Source organism: Vicugna pacos, chromosome 11, assembly GCF_048564905.1.
Source record: "Vicugna pacos chromosome 11, VicPac4, whole genome shotgun sequence".
NCBI classification, from domain to species: domain Eukaryota; kingdom Metazoa; phylum Chordata; class Mammalia; order Artiodactyla; family Camelidae; genus Vicugna; species Vicugna pacos.
The window spans coordinates 91,466,104-91,484,593 of record NC_132997.1 but is presented as its reverse complement, the minus strand read 5'-3'; the positions used below and the strand labels follow the sequence as shown (position 1 = coordinate 91,484,593).

General features: G+C 47.4%; 1 protein-coding gene across 1 annotated transcript in view; it reads left to right on the top strand.

The window, feature by feature from the left end:
- Nucleotides 1-18,490, top strand: part of RGS10 (regulator of G protein signaling 10) — a 33,117-nt gene that overhangs the window by 1,960 nt on the left and 12,667 nt on the right. Inside the window, exons 2-3 of the mRNA XM_006200161.4 lie at nucleotides 9,113-9,231; nucleotides 10,414-10,500. Coding sequence (XP_006200223.1) covers nucleotides 9,113-9,231; nucleotides 10,414-10,500 — 206 coding nt within the window. The remainder of the gene's footprint in view (nucleotides 1-9,112; nucleotides 9,232-10,413; nucleotides 10,501-18,490) is intronic.

The window sequence follows — 18,490 nt, the reverse complement described above, 5'->3', positions numbered from 1 at the left end:
TAGGAACATTCCTGCACAGGTTGCTTTTGGGATGAAGTCTTCCAAATAGAACAACTGAATTATGACATACATGGTTTTGGGGTGCTATTGCATGTGTGGGCAGGTTGTACCACAGAAAGACTGGAGGCAGTTTTAGGGACACTAGTGGAGAGTGTACCTGTTTTCAGGGTAACACATTTTAGGACTGATGAAATGTGGGTAGGTCGCTGATAGAAAAATCAGTAGCTAAAAATTATGGATTGGAATTGGATTCTTGGCTTCCAAGAGCCCTATTTCCTTACGATTTTTAGGTTTAAAGTCTGTCCCCTGATGGGAAAGGACAAATGAGCCCCTGACAGTTTGGTCATCACCACCCTGCAGTGAGAAAGGGGGAATGTGGGCCCCGAGGCAAAGGCACTGGAAAGCCAGCCGAATAATCTGCAGGACCCTGGACTGATTTTTTTTTTTTTTGTAACTTTGAATTGTTTTTTAAGTGGTTCTCCAAATTATATAAGCTTCTGACCCCACAAAAGCTGGATCAGTGCCTACAGGACTCTGATTTGGACCTTGTCGCAGTCCTGCCTCTTGGCTTCCTTTACTCTAGACCTTTCCTGCATTTCTGCAAAATCTTATTGGAGACGATGTCTTTAAGCTGAACTCTGGTGCTCCCAACCCCTAATTCCAAGTTTCGAAATATGATTCAAAGTGTGATTATTCTCCTTTCTGCGGTTTCTCAATGCGTTCATAAATCACATAAGGGTTGGGGTGGGGGTGGGCTTGATAAAACGCAGCTTTCTGGATCATGCCCCAGAACCCCCGATTCAGTCTTGGGAGCCCGAGGTGAGAAAGAGTTGGCTGTGTTTTCAACAAGCACTCAGTTGATTCTTATGCCCCTGAAGTGTGAGGACCCCTTGAAGGGTTCTGTGCACCCACCCTGCCCCCACCACAACTGGCACTGTGATGGTAACCGGGATGCTGTTCACTTGAAAAGCAAAGCCAAAGCCACAGCTGCGACCAGACCGAGGGCTGAGCCGCCAGGGGGATCCCCTCCCCTGCCAGGCTGTTAGACTTAACTGGTCCCATTAAACCTCTGGGACCAGTTTCAAATTTATTACTGGGCTTAAGTTTTTATTTAAAGATGACAGTTGACAAAACAATTTAATGTCTTTGTTATAACAACCCAGTGGCGGGGCAGGCTTGGCTGCTGGGGAAACTTTCTGCAGAACATCACTGGCGCGGGCCAGTGAGATCTGGGAGAGCAAATCCAGAACAGAGAGGCTAGGCTGGGCCAGGGGCATGGTTTATACAGGTGTGGTCAGCCCACAAGCCAGCTGAGTCCAAGGTGCCAACTCTGCACACCACCAAAGGCAGCCTGTGGACGGGTGCTAATGGTACTTTACCTGCCTTCACAGACCTTATATTTGAACTGATGTCTCCTTTCCTCACTATTAGAAAGTTTGCAAACCTAGGCAGGTGCCTGGCTGGGCCATTTCCTAGAGCTTCCTGGGTGAACTGAGTCACTTCCCTCCCGGGGGTTGAGTAATCCACTTGGCCCCTTCCGCTGGGCTCTGGGAACTTGCTGTTTAAGTTGTACTAAATTTACTCTCACCAGTTTCTTCTGCTTCCCCCTGATATCTTTCCAAAACAGCAACCCTGGGGGTGGCAGAGGGGCCCAAGCAGACAGCAGCATCCCCTCCTTGATAAGAGCTGTCAGGAGGTGTCCACTCGAGCAAAACAGTCCCTTGCAGACTTCCGGGGACAAATGTCCCTTCTAAACAAGCTCTCATCTCTCGGCCCTGCTGAGTGCCTGTGGATCAGCTTTGCTGCCTCCCTCCCTGTGGAGTGCTCTGGGACCTGGAATCTGGCCTGCCTTCTCTCCCATTCCCACTCCCCTTCCCCCGCTCTGCCTGTGGGTGGCTGGACATTCCCACCTCTGTCCCTTGTCCTCTCCCAAAGCTAGGTCTCCCTGCTCCAGGGGGCACGCTCTTCTCGGGCTCCTGCCTCCTGGCTCCCTCCCTCTCTGCACCTGAAATGCAGTCTATCCATCTCCCCAGACAGCTGCAGAGGCCACCAAAGGGCGGGACTTGTCCAGAGACACCCATTTCAGAAGGGAGAGACCTGAGAACTCAAATCTCTCAGTATGGAGTGCGTGGCTTTTCTCTTTCCTTCCCTGCCTCCCTGCCTCCCTGCTTCACTTCCTCCTTTCTTTCTTTCTTTCTGTCTCCAGTCAGGACATTAAAAACAGACAACACCATCATCAGCCATCTTTAGCATCCCACAGTCGAAGGCTGTTCCAACACCCCAAATAGCAGGAAAGAGAGCATCTCATGTAGAGAACTGTCCTGATACACAAGAATCTTGTAGAGGCCATTTCTATTGCTTTCAGGGAGAGGCTCTGGGTCACTGAAGACCCGTTCCACTGTGCTCCCCTGTGTAGCTCTTAACTTTTGCACCATGTAAATAATGTAATTATCCGCTTAAAAAAGACAACCCAAGACTGTCCTTACTTGATCAGCACAGCTCACTTGGTAAATATTTCCTTCTCCTTATTCTCATTCCTTTAGGGACCTCTGAAGAAAACTTCATGCCAGTGGGTGGCACTGAGGGCAGACGGCCATCTGGGAAAGGCTGGCCTCATCTTCTCAATTAATTTTAAGTTCTGTGAGAAAAGGGCCGCCTTTCATTTCTTGCATCTTTCACTGCCTTTCCCTTTCTAGGCTCTGCAGCCAGACAACCTAGGGTTGAGTCCCAGCGCTTCTACTTCCTGATTTGCTCCTTTGGAGCAAATGATTTTAACCTTGCTGTGCCTCAATTTCCTCACATGTAAAATGGGCCAGTAATGGGCCTGACCCCCCCCCACCAAGGGTGGCTGTGAGGTTGAGATGGGGCATAGCAAGTGTTCAGTAAATGCCAGCTGTTTTTACAGCCATCCTCCTCCTCTCTGTGTCTTGCTCCTCCACCGCTGACCATCTATCAGAAAACAGCCATCACTGAAAATCCATACGTGAGTGGCAGACACTGCTGGCCATGAGGAAGACACAGCCTCCCTCTCAAGAAATACACAGGCTACCCTACTGACACTGGAGGGAAAAAGAACTTACTTTCCCCGAGGTAGGGGCCAGGGGAGAGTGAAGGCTCATTTCTGCATCAGTGTCAGGTCCCAGAGGAAGCACGAGGGCTTTTTGGAAAGTGAGAAAAAATGACAGGGTCTTCACCTTCACCTCCAGAATTGGGCTCCTGGGCAGTTTTTATTTTTGGAATTTTTTTCTGGGCCTTTGCCTAGAAAGTGAAGATTCTAGGGAGGCTACAAATAACAGTCCGGCGTTCTTAGTTCCCTCTGGTAGAAACTGGAAACCAGTGGCCATCTGTTGTCTAGTCCACTCAAAAGAGGATGTTGAGGCTTGTTTTTTCTCCGGACCCAAGGGTGCTCAGGAGCCCCGCAGCCCCCGCCTGTCTCGCACAAAGCGTCTCTGAGAAGACAGCGGATTTTCGGGCTGCGTGGATCCCCCCCCCCAGGCAGACCCCAGAGCATGGCATGTAAGGAGTGGCCCCTGCCGCTTTGACAGCTGCCCTCAGCTCACCCATCGCTGGGTGCTGGCAGGCGGAGTAGGGGTGGGGGGAGTGGGTGCAGACACAGGTGCACAGGGGGCCTCAGACCTCCTGTGAAAACTGCCATGAGGCCGTTTCTGAGCTGAGCCAACCTCTCCAGCCTGTTGGCCTGCTCTGGTCTTTGATGCTTGCAATTAGTGTGGTTATTTCAAATCGTTTTTATTTTTATTATTATTTTCTGCTAATGGCTGTTCATGCAAACCTCCCCACGAAGGGAATTGCATGCCTGAAGGGTAGTTATTCTCAGAAACTTGATACTGGAGCTGATAAACACTCAAGTAATATTTAGATAGAGTGTTTCCATGACCCAGTTTCTCCGGAGCCATACATAGATCACCAGTTGTAACCAACTGATTCTCTGCTTCTAAGTTGGGATTACTTTTTTTTTAATGTAATGTTTGATGTGGTTTAGATGATAAGAGATTTTAAATAAGTTTTGTGGGGTGTGTACTTTCCCTGAGTATTTTAAAGGAGAGTGTGTGTGTATGTGTTGGGGGCAGGTACCATTATAGAATCTACGGTCAACATTTTTGCCTTTTCCTGAGCTTGAGTGTTCCTCGTTTTTTTCTTTAATATGCCGTGTGTTTGGGGGGTACTTTGGGAAAACCCTTTGCGAATGTAAGTTGACCCTGCTGTTGAGGAAGCTCAACACTGAGATTTTACTAAAATCCTCTTTGACGTGGGGAAATTGTCCAGGCAGGATCGTGACCTGGACCTTCCTGCAGACAAACATTAGGAATCCATGCCGTAAGCATTCAGTTCTGATCAGGGTTAGAGATGCCTTTTGAACATGGATTTCCAAGGAATTAGGTCTGGAGAAGGTCTCTGATAGATATGACATCATAGCATCTATAAATAATGCATCGCACAATATGCTGCAAGCAGCCGGCCTCAGCCCTCTGCACCTTGATGCTGCGCCGGCTTTGAAATAATGGCCTTTGCTGAAGTCAGAGACCACGCAGAACAGCCTAAACATGAATGAAGAGCGTGTGTAGATTGTGTTTGCTTGCCGGATGATTCTGGCTCAGTCTCACATGGGTTTTTGTCTGCGGGGAATGGACTTTTAGTTTTCTGCAGTCTCCGCCCAGAGCATAATTGTTATCACTCTCTTCAAGGCTGTTGTGTTCTGGCCCCTGTGAGTGTGATCAGCAGATATCAAAAATAAAAATGGTGCTAGAGCCTTGTGGTAAATGGCATGTGCTCTGGAGCAAGGTTATCTGGGCTTGGACCGTGACTCCCCATTTCCTAAGCTAGGTGACTCTTGCAAGTTACTGTGCCTCAGTTTCCTCATCTGTGAAGTGGGGATAATATTAACCACATCAGAGGGTCATTGTGAGAATGGAATGATTTAACCCATGGAAAAAGCTCGGAATGGTACCCAGCACATTGTGAGTAATTTGTAAGTGTTAACTGTTATTATTAGCCAATGACAGATTCTTCTGAAGGTAAATTTATTGAAAAGCAAGCACTGGGCCTTCAAAAATCTGAAGATCTAAAATGCTTTGAAGAACCAAGGAGGCAACAAATTATTTTTTTCATTGCAAAAATGTTTCACAGTTGATCTCAAGGGCAACAACAAATAAACAGCGCTAGACAAAATTGAAACAAACCAATGTTGTCACCAACAGCTCCTTACTAGCCTGAGCTGATCTTCAAGCTGCTAGAAAGATAGGTTTGACTCCTTTCCCACCGGTGCTTTCAAAACCTACCTTCTTGTGTAATTCATCTAAGACGGAAACTTTGTGAGTGAGCAGAAACCTTGTCAATGATAGAGTGCATGCTTAGCATGCATGAGGTCCTGGGTTCAAGCCCCAGTACCTCCATTAAAAAAAAAAAGATGAAAGTTTAAAATGGAAACTTTTATCAATGAAAAAGGAAAGAAGAGTATTGGATCTTTGTGTTTTCAAGTGCCAGGAATTGAGAAGGAGTTGGGAAACTGGGAGCTCTTGGCTTTGCGCTATTCTTAAACTCAGAAGTAAGCCTGCTTGCTATGAAGAAAGATTATTTCTTTCTCCTGTACATCACTGGGCTGATTATAACATTTAAAGTGAGCCGAGATGGCTTAGGAAGCCCTTACGTACATGCATCGGAAAACAGTGGACATCTCCTTGCGCAGAGGATCCTGAGGAACGGAAATGCCCTGACTTAAGGGGCAGTCTCTGGGGCAGTGCCAAATGGGGTAGACCTCAGCCAGGCTCACTGGTGGTTGGGGAAAATGATGTAGAGAAGAGAGACATCATTTAATGAATGGAACTGGCAAACACTGCTCTATCCAGAGCTATCTATATTGATACTGATCAAGAAGGACTTTTTATTTTATTTTAAAAATTTTTTTAAATTTTTTAAAAAGGCTTTTAAAATAAGGCACAGCCAAAGGTCTTAATCAAAATTGAAAGACAATCAGGAAGTCTTAGCAAAATTCAAACTAGTATTTCTGGGGAAAGTGAAAACACATGACAGAGTTGTGAGCAGAGGGTTCCTCTGGTAAGGACTGCTGGGGCGGAATGTGGGCGGAAGGTGGGCAGAAAGACACAGAGGAGTTTCACTTTATCCAGGGCACCAAAGCCAGAAACCAGTGACCACGGCTGTGGAGAGTAGCTGTGTCTTGGTATAATTTCTGAGCCAGCCCTGAAAATTCTGTACCTTCTGTAACAGTGTCAGCTATAGATGTGTTTCACGACATCATTGGAAGGGAGATGGTAGCCTAGGAGAGAACGGAAAGGAAGGGCCAACCATGTGCAAACTCTGGTGTTCCAAGGAACCCTGGGGTTCTATGGAGGTGGACCTCGGGGGATGGGGGTGTAGGGACAGTTGCCCTTATTTGTAAATCCCAGTACTGGTTCCATCCAGCAGTTCCTTAGCTGAGTCACCTTACCATCTGGACCTTGATTTCTCAGTCTATAAAATTAAAGGAATAGGGGGAGGGTATAGCTCAGTGGTAGAGTGCATGCTTAGCATTCACGAGGTCCTGGGTTCAATCCCCAGTACCTCCTCTAAAAATAAATAAATAAGTAAACCTAATTACCTCCCCTCAAAACAAAACAAACAAAAAATTAGGGGAATAGATCAGGTGAGTGGGTTTTGCATTGTAAAACCTTTTGTTCAAATGAAAGCTGGCACAGAAACCTAATATGCAAAATGATTAGAGTATGAAATAAAAGGAAGGAGGGAGGGAAGAATTATCTGGTGATGAGGACAGCTATCTTATCTCTCAGTTAACCAACCAGAAGACCTGGTTAACCAGAGCACTCTATTGGCTAAATGGGAATCCACCGAGTGAGGCTGTGAAAACCCAAATGTGTTTGGTTTATTATTGAAAAGAATTGTCAACGGTTTTGGAGTAATTTCAGGCCAGGGGTGAAAACTTATAGCCAAAGTAGTTGTCCTGCAATGGCGAGAGAAATTTCGGACTGCCTAAGCTTATTCCTGGAACAGCAAACTTGTGTCTCTACATTTATTTATTTAAGAGAAGATCTGCTAGGGTAGTGGAGTGAACCGTCCAGCTGTATGCTTTGGGTAAAGAACAGAGAGTAAATCTGTGAAATGCTTGGCAGAATGAACCCTGTTGCAGAAATTTCTTGTAATAATGATCTTCTAATTTGATTCATACTTTGTTGGGATGAAACGCAGTGTTCAGAAGCTTGCCGGTTTTAGCATTTGCAAAGAGAGTGGGGAACTAACTTAATATCCACGAACTGAAGATTCACTTTAGAGAAGCATCAGGTACCTTTGTGATATGTTTGAATGAGTTTGCCTCTCAATTAAAGGAATGGATTTGTCCCCAACAATTCATTCTCTTACTTGCTCTATCGCCAATGCGTGTGAAACACAGACCCTGTGGGCTTCTGGCTTCTGCTTTATTTAGCCCAAGTTAGCCAATCAGTGTCTAAAATCTAGATAGTTTTCCCAGATGCTGAGAGATGAGTCTCAGCTGCTTGAGAAATTAACCTGTGTGTTGACACCCAACAGAACAGTTGCGATCACGGAAGCAGACTTACTACTAAGTCCAATATATTCTGCTACAACTTTCCCCCAAAAATTTTAAGTCATATGGCCCCTTAGCTACTTGCAGCAATTAATATTTATAAGACTTTAAAAATTTATCCTTTTAAGATGATTTGCTTTCCTGTTTAATTGAAAGCTTGTTTTTCTCCTAGATTTAATCTTTTCTTTAGAGAAATATGTCTCTCTACTTTGGGGGGAGAAAAAGCAATGGAGAAAAAAAGTATTAGCTGTAAAAATAGTTCCCTTGATAGATCATGGTTTTAAGAGAGGAGAACTTCTATTTCTTGAGGGTCCACTGTCTGGGTGCCTGGTGAGCTTCCTCCTCTGATTCTTCTGATAACCTGAGAGATCAGGGGTGATCTCCCTTGTACACAGAATTTTGCCTGTGGTCACACAGTTCCAATTGGCCAAACTGGTTTTGGAACCTGGGCCCATGGAAGTGGCATTCCGTGGTTTTCCCCTTCACTCCAGAAAGGGGCCAAATTCTGTAGATGACGCATCTTCATGTTGTTACTTCCTTCTTTAGGCAAGTAGCCAGAGTGTGTTAGTGGGAAGTCCTTATCCCTTTTCCTTTAGTTAAGAGGCTCGTTTAATTAATTAATTAATTGGAGATACTGGAAATTGAACCCAGGACCTCATGCATGCTAAGCACGTGCTGTACCACTGAGCAATGCCACCCCCCCACCCAGGCTCTTTTTAAGAGTAAGAGTGCAGCAGATGTGCAGGTGCGAAGTCACTGATTCATTCCGTCTACACACACAGTAACAGCGTGATGCTGAGACCTATTGGAGCCTGAGAGGCACAAGGAAAAAAAATCAGTTTTAACCATCCTGAATTTATTTAAATTTTTGGTATTTTGCTCATTATGGAACTTTTATTTTTGCATTACTTTTGATGTTTCAGAATATTGCATGAAAATCTTATTTATCTGATAACCCTCCTTAAATTTTGTGCTTGCAGCCAGTGCCTCCTTTCCCCCACCCTAGTCCCAGCCCTGGTACATACTTTTATTTGTGTGCCAGGCAATGAGCTACTGGCAGGAGATACAAGATCAAGATACACAGGAGCTTTCAGACAAGTGAGAGCCAGTCAAGTGAGACATAGTCATAACACAGCAAGATAATTATAAGACCGTGCACAGAATGTGATGGGAAAGAGTCGCTGTTGAGTCAAGGTCCCAGGGAGGAGGGCTTGCGTGAGACGTGAGGGCTGCCTGGGGGTCAGCCAGTGAACACATGGGTAGGGGAAGAATGTATGGGGTTGTTGGGAAATGACAAGTCCCTTCTTAGCTCTGAGCCTCAGTTTTCTGCATCTGTAAAATGAAGGAAATGGTAGCACCTACTGCCTAAGGTTGTTGTCAGGACTAGAATGAATTCAGCGTGTTAAACACCTAGAGTAGATTCTGGCATGTAACTTAATACTGTATGTTAGCCATATTGGTGATGATGATGACCAAAATGACTGTTATAAAATGACAGTATCCTTGGGCCACATACACAGTCTGAACTTTGCTTTGCAGACATCCATGAGAGTGATGGGAGTTCCAGCAGCAGCCACCAGAACCCCAAGAGCACAGCCAAATGGGCGGCTTCTCTGGAGAATCTGCTTGAAGACCCAGAAGGCGTGAAAAGATTTAGGGTTTGCATTTTTTTGTTGTTGACCAGGGTTGATGCATTACACAAAGAAGTTGAGATGTATGTGAGGGAAACACAGGTTTTTTTTTTTAAACACTGTCTGTCCCAACTTGAGAATAAGAACTTCTCCCTACTCATGACTAAGATGGAAACGCTTTCCTACTAGCTGTGGACCAGCACTGAAGGACAGGCACAGACTGTCTCTGGTTTTTATAGAGTTGGATGGGAGGGCATGAGGGTAATGGGGGATCAGTACTGTGCTCATTGGCAGAGTCTACAAAGAATTTCCAGCTCTGTGAGCCCTGGGAGGGGGTGTCTGGGTCTCTTTGATGTAAAGGTTTGTTCTCTTGTGTGTTAGGGATTTTCAGGACACATTATTAACAGAGTGAAAGCAGCTGAACAACAGCTGGCAGAGTGAAGTTGAACTCAAAGAGAAGGACAGGTGGATGGGGAGATGTTGGTGTTGCCTAGAAATGGCACGCAGAAACCCCAGGTGTCAGAAAAAACATCTGTGAATTTGAAGAATGCTTCATATCTGCCCGAGTCCCACTGACTTCTGGCTTTCAGTCTTGGGTCAGGCCAGGATAAGCCCTCAAGCTGTTGGTCCTTGTTGCAGACCTTGAGGAGGTGGGGTACCAGACAGGGCTGCTAACATTCCTGGACACAAGGGCACTGTGAGCACCGTCTAGATTCCAGAGAGGAAACTTCCATGCACAGCAGGAGAGCTGGCTGTGCCACTGACCCCTCAACATCTGCCAAAAGAACACACCTCCAACTTAAAAAAGAGTTCTCATTGCGATGTTTGTAAGGCATGCTCAATATGTCTTCTTCTCTTTTGTTTAAAAAAAAAGATGAGCCTGATTTTTGAGGAATGTACTTTGTTTAAACACTGTCTGGAAGGAACTAATATATCTACCACTTTAATTTACTTTTTAGTAATTTATTGTCAGTTGAGGACTGGGAGTAGATTCCGGCTTCATTTTCACTCTTCTTCACAACGTCAAAGCCATCAAGTTCAAACACATATGAAATTCTAGCTTTAATACTTTGTGTTTCTGGGGGAGCTTTCACAGGGTGATTGAATATGCTCATTTGTTGAATTTGGACTTATCAGTTCTTGAAGGGAAAGCATTATTTGTTTTCTAAGTACACTACTGCTTGATATTTTTCTTCTTTTCATCCACAGGAATTTTTAAAAAAAGAATTCAGTGAAGAAAATGTTTTATTTTGGCTAGCATGCGAAGATTTTAAGAAAACGCAAGATAAAAAGCAGGTACTTTTTCCAATCCATAATCACGTTCTTGATAATTTTTTTCTCTCTTTATAAAGTTTCAGCTGCTTTTCCAATATGTTTTGAAATTGCCTGGAGAAATCTGATTCCCGTTGGATTTGGGGAAAGATTTAAGCTTCAGATAAGGCATCTTGTGTTGATCGAATATTAACAATTTTAAAAAGAGCATGTTATCCATTTTTAAATGGAGATGTTTAGATGGACAAATATTTGAAGCAAAAATAACCATTTAAGTCATTTAGAGTTCGTCACTGAGTATGATTTTGTTTCATGAATAAGTTATGTGAACGCTTCCCGCAGAGTTTGACATGTTGGCATTTTGTGCGGACGTAGTAAAGCAGATGTGTGTTGATAACAGCACAACGTGCATCAGATGCATTGTCAGTTACTCAGTCTGTCTTTGCAAAACAGCTCGTAGTTGGCAGGCATCCCACAGAGAGGGTTTCTGTCCGTTCTCTGGGTGGATGTGTGCTCTTCGCAGGAGGTAGCCTTTAATTCCAGTGGCAGCTGGATTTTCTGCCGTTGAAGGCTGAGTGTCAGGGGAGGTGGAGGAGGTTATGGGGAAGGAGGCCTGTGAACTGGGTGTGTCTACGAGGCCCCTGCCTGTGTATTTCTAAGAGGCTAGTGGCTAAATGTCTACAATGGCTGGGAAGTATTGTGCATGAGTGAGGTTTTTGGTGTGAGGCTGTAGGGAGTGGTGGGGACTAGGGCCATTTGGGGGTAGCCAGCCCTGCCTCCAGAGGCTGTAGCTGGTTGTTGACTTTGGCAGTGAATGCTTTAGGGTCTAGGCTGTCTGAGCTTTCCCTGCTTTGAGCTCTGTCCACCTAGGTCTTGGCTTGCCCACCCTCACCCTGGAGCTCTAAGGGAGGTTTCTTCCTAAGGCATCTTCTCCTGTCTTCAGCCCAGTGCTGCTGGTTTATCCAGAGAAGCTGGACATTTGAATTCTTATATGAACCGATCTGATATTACAAGTGATGGAACTAATTTTTTAAAAATGCAAAACCTTGCCTGCCAAACAAAACATATCCATGGGCAGAGGCAGCTTGTGGGCTGCCAGGTTTCGAGCCTCTGGCTCCACAAGCTGGAATCCATGAGGCCAAAGCCATTCAGTGTTTGCAGACTCACAGGCTTATTCAAAGGATTTTCTGACTCAGACACCCTTCCCCAGGATGCAACAGCATGTCTGCTGCCCTCCCCTCTGCAGGGGCAAGGATGGATTCCAAGCTCCCCTTGGCTGAATTTCCTAGGTCAGCCTAGAAAGCTGTCCCAGGCATGACTCTTGGCCATTTGCTTCCTTCCTGCTTCGTCTCCTTCCTGGATGACTTTGCCTGAGCCCCTTGAGGGGTGGTGAGCAGCCCCAGGTGGGAGGCGCGGCTTCGGAAAGCTGGGTGCTGGCTGCGCCCCTTCAGGTAGGCGTGCCCACTGCTGTCCTTTGCCCCCAGCACCCAAGACAAGGCCCAGGGACAACTGTCCATAGACGCTGGCCTGTGCAATGGATTTGTCTGGCCTCACCCCAATTCCCTGGCTGGGAGCCAAGCAGGAGGACAGATGTCCGTTCCTTTGCCTCAGCTTGTGTGTTGGAGGTGAGAGGGGCTGACGGGTCAGCCAGCGCACTCCTGCACCGTGCAAACGAGTCGGGTCCCTGCATGGCCGAGCTGGGACTTGCACCTGCACCCTGGGCCGCCTGGCTGTTTGCCCTGCACATGGTGCTGGAGCACCCTCCAACTCAATTGAGTTTGCCAGATCTTTGCCAGGGACAGGCCTTGTGAAAAGCACGGGTGACACACAAGGATGAGACAGACGAGCCTCTTCAGGGGACAGGCTTGGGGAGGGGCAGCTGCTTGTTAGACAAGCCTTTGCAAGTGTGGTGAGGACAGAAATGGGAAGTGCAGGTTCCGTGGGAGCACGGACAGTGGGTGTCAGGAAGGCCCCGAGGGAAGTGACTCTTAAGCTGACATCTGAGTGGAGTTTGGGGGTAGGAGGAGTGTTCCTGGGAGAGGGGCCAGCACGTGGGGAGGAAGGCCTGGAGAGAAGAGCCGTCAGAGGGTCGTGTGGAGGGGCAGGCTGGCTCTGCTGTGTTTGAGGTGGGGCCACACCTGAAGAACATGGATGCCCAGGGAACACTGGGGGGCCCTGTGTTGGATTGCACTGGCCCATCCACATCCTACAGCCAGAGCTTCCAGAATCTGACAGCTCCTCTCTGTGCCCCCCCAACCCCGATACCCAGCATATGACTCCTTGAAGCTGGATGTGCCTGGTCATTGCTGCTGTGCAGTGAATACTGCCTCACCCGTCAGCTCCCTGAGGATACAGACAGCACTGGGAACGGCGGGAGCATCATCTCTGAGGCCTGTGGTGTCCATACCTCAGTCTGGGTTATCGCACTCAGCCTCGTGACAACTCCTACCCTTTCAGATGCTGGGGCCGTGGTCCGAGAGGTTAAGCTGCAGCTGGCCCACGGCCGCCCGGCTTGGTGCAGACAGAGCCGGGGTGCAGGCCCAGGTCGCCGACTCCAGGGCCTGTGTGTTCTCTAGTGGGTCTGACTGCAGGGGAAGCAAAACCAGAAGAAAGTTCTGTTTCACTAATTTAAAAAAGTGGAGGACACAGACAGGGAGAAGTCAGCCCAGCTAAATTTCACAATTGGACTTACCACCTCTGATCCGGCAGGGAGCTTGTCGGCGGTTTCTCTCTACAGCGAACTAAGCCTGGCTTGTTGTTTCATTCTTACCATAACCATCCAGCCAGATCTCTCCACAGTGCTTACCAACTTCTCTGGTACCGTATATAATTTCTTTCTCTCTGTACTGTTTGCTTTTCCCTCTATCACACAGGCTCTCTAAGGTCTGTAGTCTCTGTCTGTCTTCTTCCCCACCGTATCCGCGTGCCCATGACGTGCCTGGCTCACTGTGCGCTTCCCGCTGTCCGTTCAGGTCAGCCAACACCTAAGAACCTGCCATCAGCGGGGTCCTGGCCTCCCTGCTCATCTTGAGCTGCAGTTTGCCGCCTTAGGAGTGGACTTGAGAGAGGAACACACTGTCTATTCTGTTGGGGCTCATGTGCTCAGAAGCTCCAAATAGTGGACCAGTGCTGTGTCTTCACTGCCCTCCCTGGTCTGTGTTGCAGCCCTGGCAGGCAGGCAGGCAGCCTCTTAGTTTGGGAGGGTCTCAGCGCTCTGTGTTCACGGTGGGGGTGCTGGAGCTTTAGGGAGTTTGGAGGGTGATGCCTGCTACATTCCCTCCTTGGAGTTCCTGGGGTTGTAACTGCCAGGTGTTCATATGCAGCAGTCTGCTTTCAAAGCAATTCTCTCCCTTTGCAATTTCATTATGGCTTAAAAAATTTTTTTTAAAGGGCTTCTTCCCCATGAATTAGCACATGAGATACATCTATCTTGTAACACAAAGCAACCTCAGAAAAAGCTCCAAGGTGTTCATTCTTTGGCTACCCCTGAATTCATTCATTCATTCATCCATCCATCCATCCATCCATCCATCCATCAGTGCATGCATATTGGGCCTGCTTACTATGTGACAAGGATTGGGATGGATACAGCAGCTCCTGTAGATTTGTAAAAATCAGACTGAGAGCTGGGGGTTGGGGAGTGGTGGGGTGGTGGAAGATTTCTAATAATCATAGCTCTGAGAGCAACTCGCACTGGTATTTAAATATAACAGTACCAGGCATGTTGATAGTGTTTTGGAGTTAACAGTTATGAGGGGGAGGTGGTCTATGGTATTTATTAATTTTATCGTATTTAATTTAACACTAAAACTCGATCCTGGATTTTAGAGTGTTTGATGTTCTTATTTAAAGTAATAGTAAAGGTCTTCCTAAAAGGCTGAAATGCCATATTCTTTATTTTTTAAAAAACGATCCAAAAGTGATGAGCGCTCTTTATTTGAAATGTATTCATGTCATTACCAGATGGGGTAAGAAGGGTGGGTTCCTGGCAGTCCTCAGTACCCTCCAGGTTTCATTCTCTCTCTGGTTTGGGCTGTCTTTCCCATCTTTGCCTTTCGATGTGGACTCGGCCAGGTCCAGGTGGGACCGGATGGGAGCTCAGCTGCTTGTGGGGTGCGCTGCCCTGCGCCTCCGTCCCTTCCTGGCTCACCTCATCACTTTCAGGTGTCATCTGCTGACATCCTCGTACAGTAACTGAGGTCATACTTACCTTGCATCTCTGTCTACTGCGTTTTCATAATTAAGACTATTGTTTGTTGTTTGCTGCTGAGCCAAAGAGGATACTGAGATTTCTTCTTGGAGCATCTTTTCTTATTATTTTTTGTTGTTTTTTTGGGGGTGGGGTGGGGTGGGATAGGTAATTAGGTCTATTTATTTGCTTATTTTTTGAGGAGGTACACATGCGCCCTATGGCTTGAGCTATACCTTCCCTCTGCTTTTCTTATTTTTATACTCCCTAGTAACTCTTTAAAATGCTTCTTGTTACAGTGTTACGCAGGAACCTCAGATCAGCTGTGCAGTCCGAGTTGCCCTAGGGACAGTCCTCCTGGGGCCCTCTGACCACAGCTCCCACCAGGGCATCCCCAGGTCTTCCTTTGCCACCAGTGGCCACTCTCTCTCCCGCCTCCAGGACCAGGTCCTCCTCTGTCCTGAGTCACTCCCTCATTTTGGTGGAACACGACCAGCAATAATTTCTCGAGAAAGGGGGCCTGGCAGGTAGACCTTTAAACATCTTGTTGAGTGAAAGTGTTGTTTCTTCCCCCAACTGTTTTCCCACTTCACAGAGCATAGGATTGAATTCTAGGTTGAAACTCATTCAGAATTTTGAAGACATTGTCCCATTAGCTTCCATTTTTATTAAGAATCAGTATCTTACATGTAAGCGGGTTTGTTCTGTTTTCTTTGCCTTTTTTCTCTCTGGAAGAGCATAGAATCCTCTTTTCATCACCAATATTCTGAAACTGTGTGGTCAGAGGCTTTGGAGGGGGTGAGGCTCATTCATCATGGGGGGCGTTTTGTGGAGCCTGTTAATCTGGAAATTTGGGAAATGTTCTTATGTTATTTTTATTATCATTATTTTTTAGTAACTTCTTTCCTTCCATTTTTTCTCTGGTTTCTTCCCCAGTGATGTGCGTCCCCCACCACCCTGGAATGAGCCTTTAATTTTATCCTTTCTTCTCCCCCCTCCTATTTTTTCATCTCTTTGGCTTTTGGTTCCTACTTTTTCTTTTGGAGATTTCAACTTTATCTTCAAATCTTTCTATGGAATTTTTCCTGCTTTTGTTTTCTATAGACGGGAGCCCTCCAGCCTCTTCCTGGCGGCCACAAGCCCGATGTATTTATAAACGAAACATATCTGCAGTCAGCTGGGTGGGGAGAAATTTGCTGGGGGTCTGTATGTGGAATTTCATTTAACCCTTATGCTCAGTTTGGTGTCTTCCTTGCCGTCTTTGAGCTTCTGTCTGCGAATTCTCTGAGTCAATTTCTTTAGAGAAGAAACCCCCAGGCTCCCAGGGAGAGGTAGGGGTAGGGGAGGGAGATAACTGCTCAGGGTTGGGAGGGTCTAGGACCTGGGGGGGGGGGTCTGACAGCTTCTTCCTGCCACCCTGTTCATCCCTCCCGCCAGGGTTCCTGACGCCCCGAGCTCCTGCCATTTTTAGGTGTTTCTTGTTGTCCTCCTGCCCCCATGGCTCCCAACACTGCAGGTACCTGAACATTTGCTGTCCACAGCAGGGCTGTTGCTCTGGTGGAGGCTGTCAGGGTGGGAGGAGAGCTGCTGGCCATCCCTCTAGGTCTCTCCCAGGGTCAAGGATGTGGCGGCTGCACCCGGGGAGGGGGCAGGGAATGTTCTCACTGTATCCTGACGGGAGCTAGAATAGGGTTAACAAAGCTCTGGAAAATTTACCAAAATAACTCAAGAGACCGGTTCTTCTTTTTTGTTAAGTGTTCTCTGCACGGACATCAGGCCTTCCCGTGACTGGCTTGCGGTCGGCAGTCTCAGGGTTTCCCTTCTCAGTCACGCTTCCTACCCCAGCCAGATAAGCTCTGCCCACAAAGCCATCGCTCAGAGTTGGAGACGAGGGTGGCCCAGGTCCGGGCACCTCGGGGGCCCATCACTCTTCCCAGAGACTCGGGGAGGGGGATGGGGACATGCAGGCACGGCTGAGAGACCTGAGACCTGTGCACCTGCAGGTGCCCCTCCCCAAACCTGCTTCCTGTCCCCCTTCCCGCCCCCATCTCTAAGCCTCAAGCTACTTCTTTTCACAACCACCTAAGACGACTTGGATCCATCTGGAAAATGTGTGTGTGTGAATGTTCAAGGAGAGGGGGAGACCTAAAGTGATTTCTGCTTCCAGAGCCCCACATGGAGTTTGCTAGTCTGGCTGGCTGAAATTCTACTTTTATGAAGTATCGTTGAAACAGGAAGTGGTTTTCCAAAGATGTTCCTTCCTGACAGAATGGGGGTGGTGGGAGGGAGGCTCGTGGCTTCGTGGAGGGAGTGGCTCTTCTAGCCTCAAAGCGCTACCCTACCTGGGTCTCCATGCTGGTCTCCAGGCCTGTCCCCTGGAACAGCCATATTATCTTAAGACCCCCGCCTGAGCAATCTTTCTGCACGTCTTGCTAAGGCTTTCTTTCTGGGGGATGGGAGAAGGTCAGGCCTCCATCTCATGGGGTCTTTTGTCAACTGGTCCCTGGAACCGAAAGAAGTTGAAGGATTGCTTTTCCCCTCCTCTCAAGCCCCAGGTATTGAAGCCTTCTGGTGGTTTCCATGAGGCCAGAGGTTTTCAGAGCCTGGGGTTTCCTAAGCCAAGCTCTGCAGCATGTGTGGTGGGCTCTCTGGAGAGAATGGCAGTTTTCTAGGTCGACCCCGAGAAGCACCCCCCTCTTCTTCCCACAGATCGTAGCTCTGTGGCTACTTTTCAGAGGCATTCATTATCCGGCTTCCTCTGTAGGGTGAGGTAAAACTGAGACTCTAATGTTTAGAGAAACAGCCCTCACGTTTGCTGCCTGCAAAGTGCAAACACAGGAAGTTAGAGAAAGTAGAACCCGCAGGGGACGCCCTGTAGGACGGGCTCCTGTCCACAGCCCAGGCACGGAGGCCTGCTGTTTTTAGGACAAGGCACTCACCGTGAGAGCACTCCTGCACCAGCCCCTGTTGGGTTTTGGTGCAACCTAAGTGCAGGTGTGCACACCTTTCCCAGCCCCGCTGATAAGCCTTCCCGGGTGCCTGCTTAGGGCTGATAACTTCCCACTCGACAGCACCTGGGACCCAGGGCAGGTGGGCAGTGCTCTCTCTCTTGCTAATACTCATGTCGTTCCCTGAAAACAAGCCCCTGCCCCGGAAGGCTGACAGGGTGCACCACCTGGAGGGTGATGCATCTCACGGGCGTGGGGCTGAGCAGAAACGTTAGGCCCTGGAGCTGAACAGTTCTGCGTCTCCCTGCGGGCTCCCTGGATAAGCCACGTCACCTCTCCTGGCCTCCGTGTCCTCATTAGGGACATGGCACTGACAGGAAAATGGCACTGTGCTGGACGCCCAGGGGATTAAGAAAGTGGGGCCATGGCTGTAAAACACCTAGCATGTATCTGGAGCATAGTAGGGACTTGATGACTGGTTGGGATATGTGTTCACGGTTTAACCTGATGTTTTTAAAATACATTTTTATTGAATGTAGTCAGTTTACAATGTTGTGTCAATTTCTGGTGCACAGCACAATGCTTCAGTCACATAGGAACATACACATATTCATTTTCTAATTCTTTTTCACCATAAGTTACTATAAGATATTGAATATAGTTCCCTGTGCTACACAGTATAAACTTGCGGTTTGATTTTTTTTTACTATGATAAAATCGACATAAGATAAATTTTACCACACTTATCACTTTTTAGAGCTCTTGTGTTTACCAGTTTAACCGTTTTAAAGCATACAGTTCAGTGGTGTTAAATACATTCACAGCATTGAACAGCTGTCACCACTGTCTAGTTCCAGAGCTCCTTCATCACTCCAAA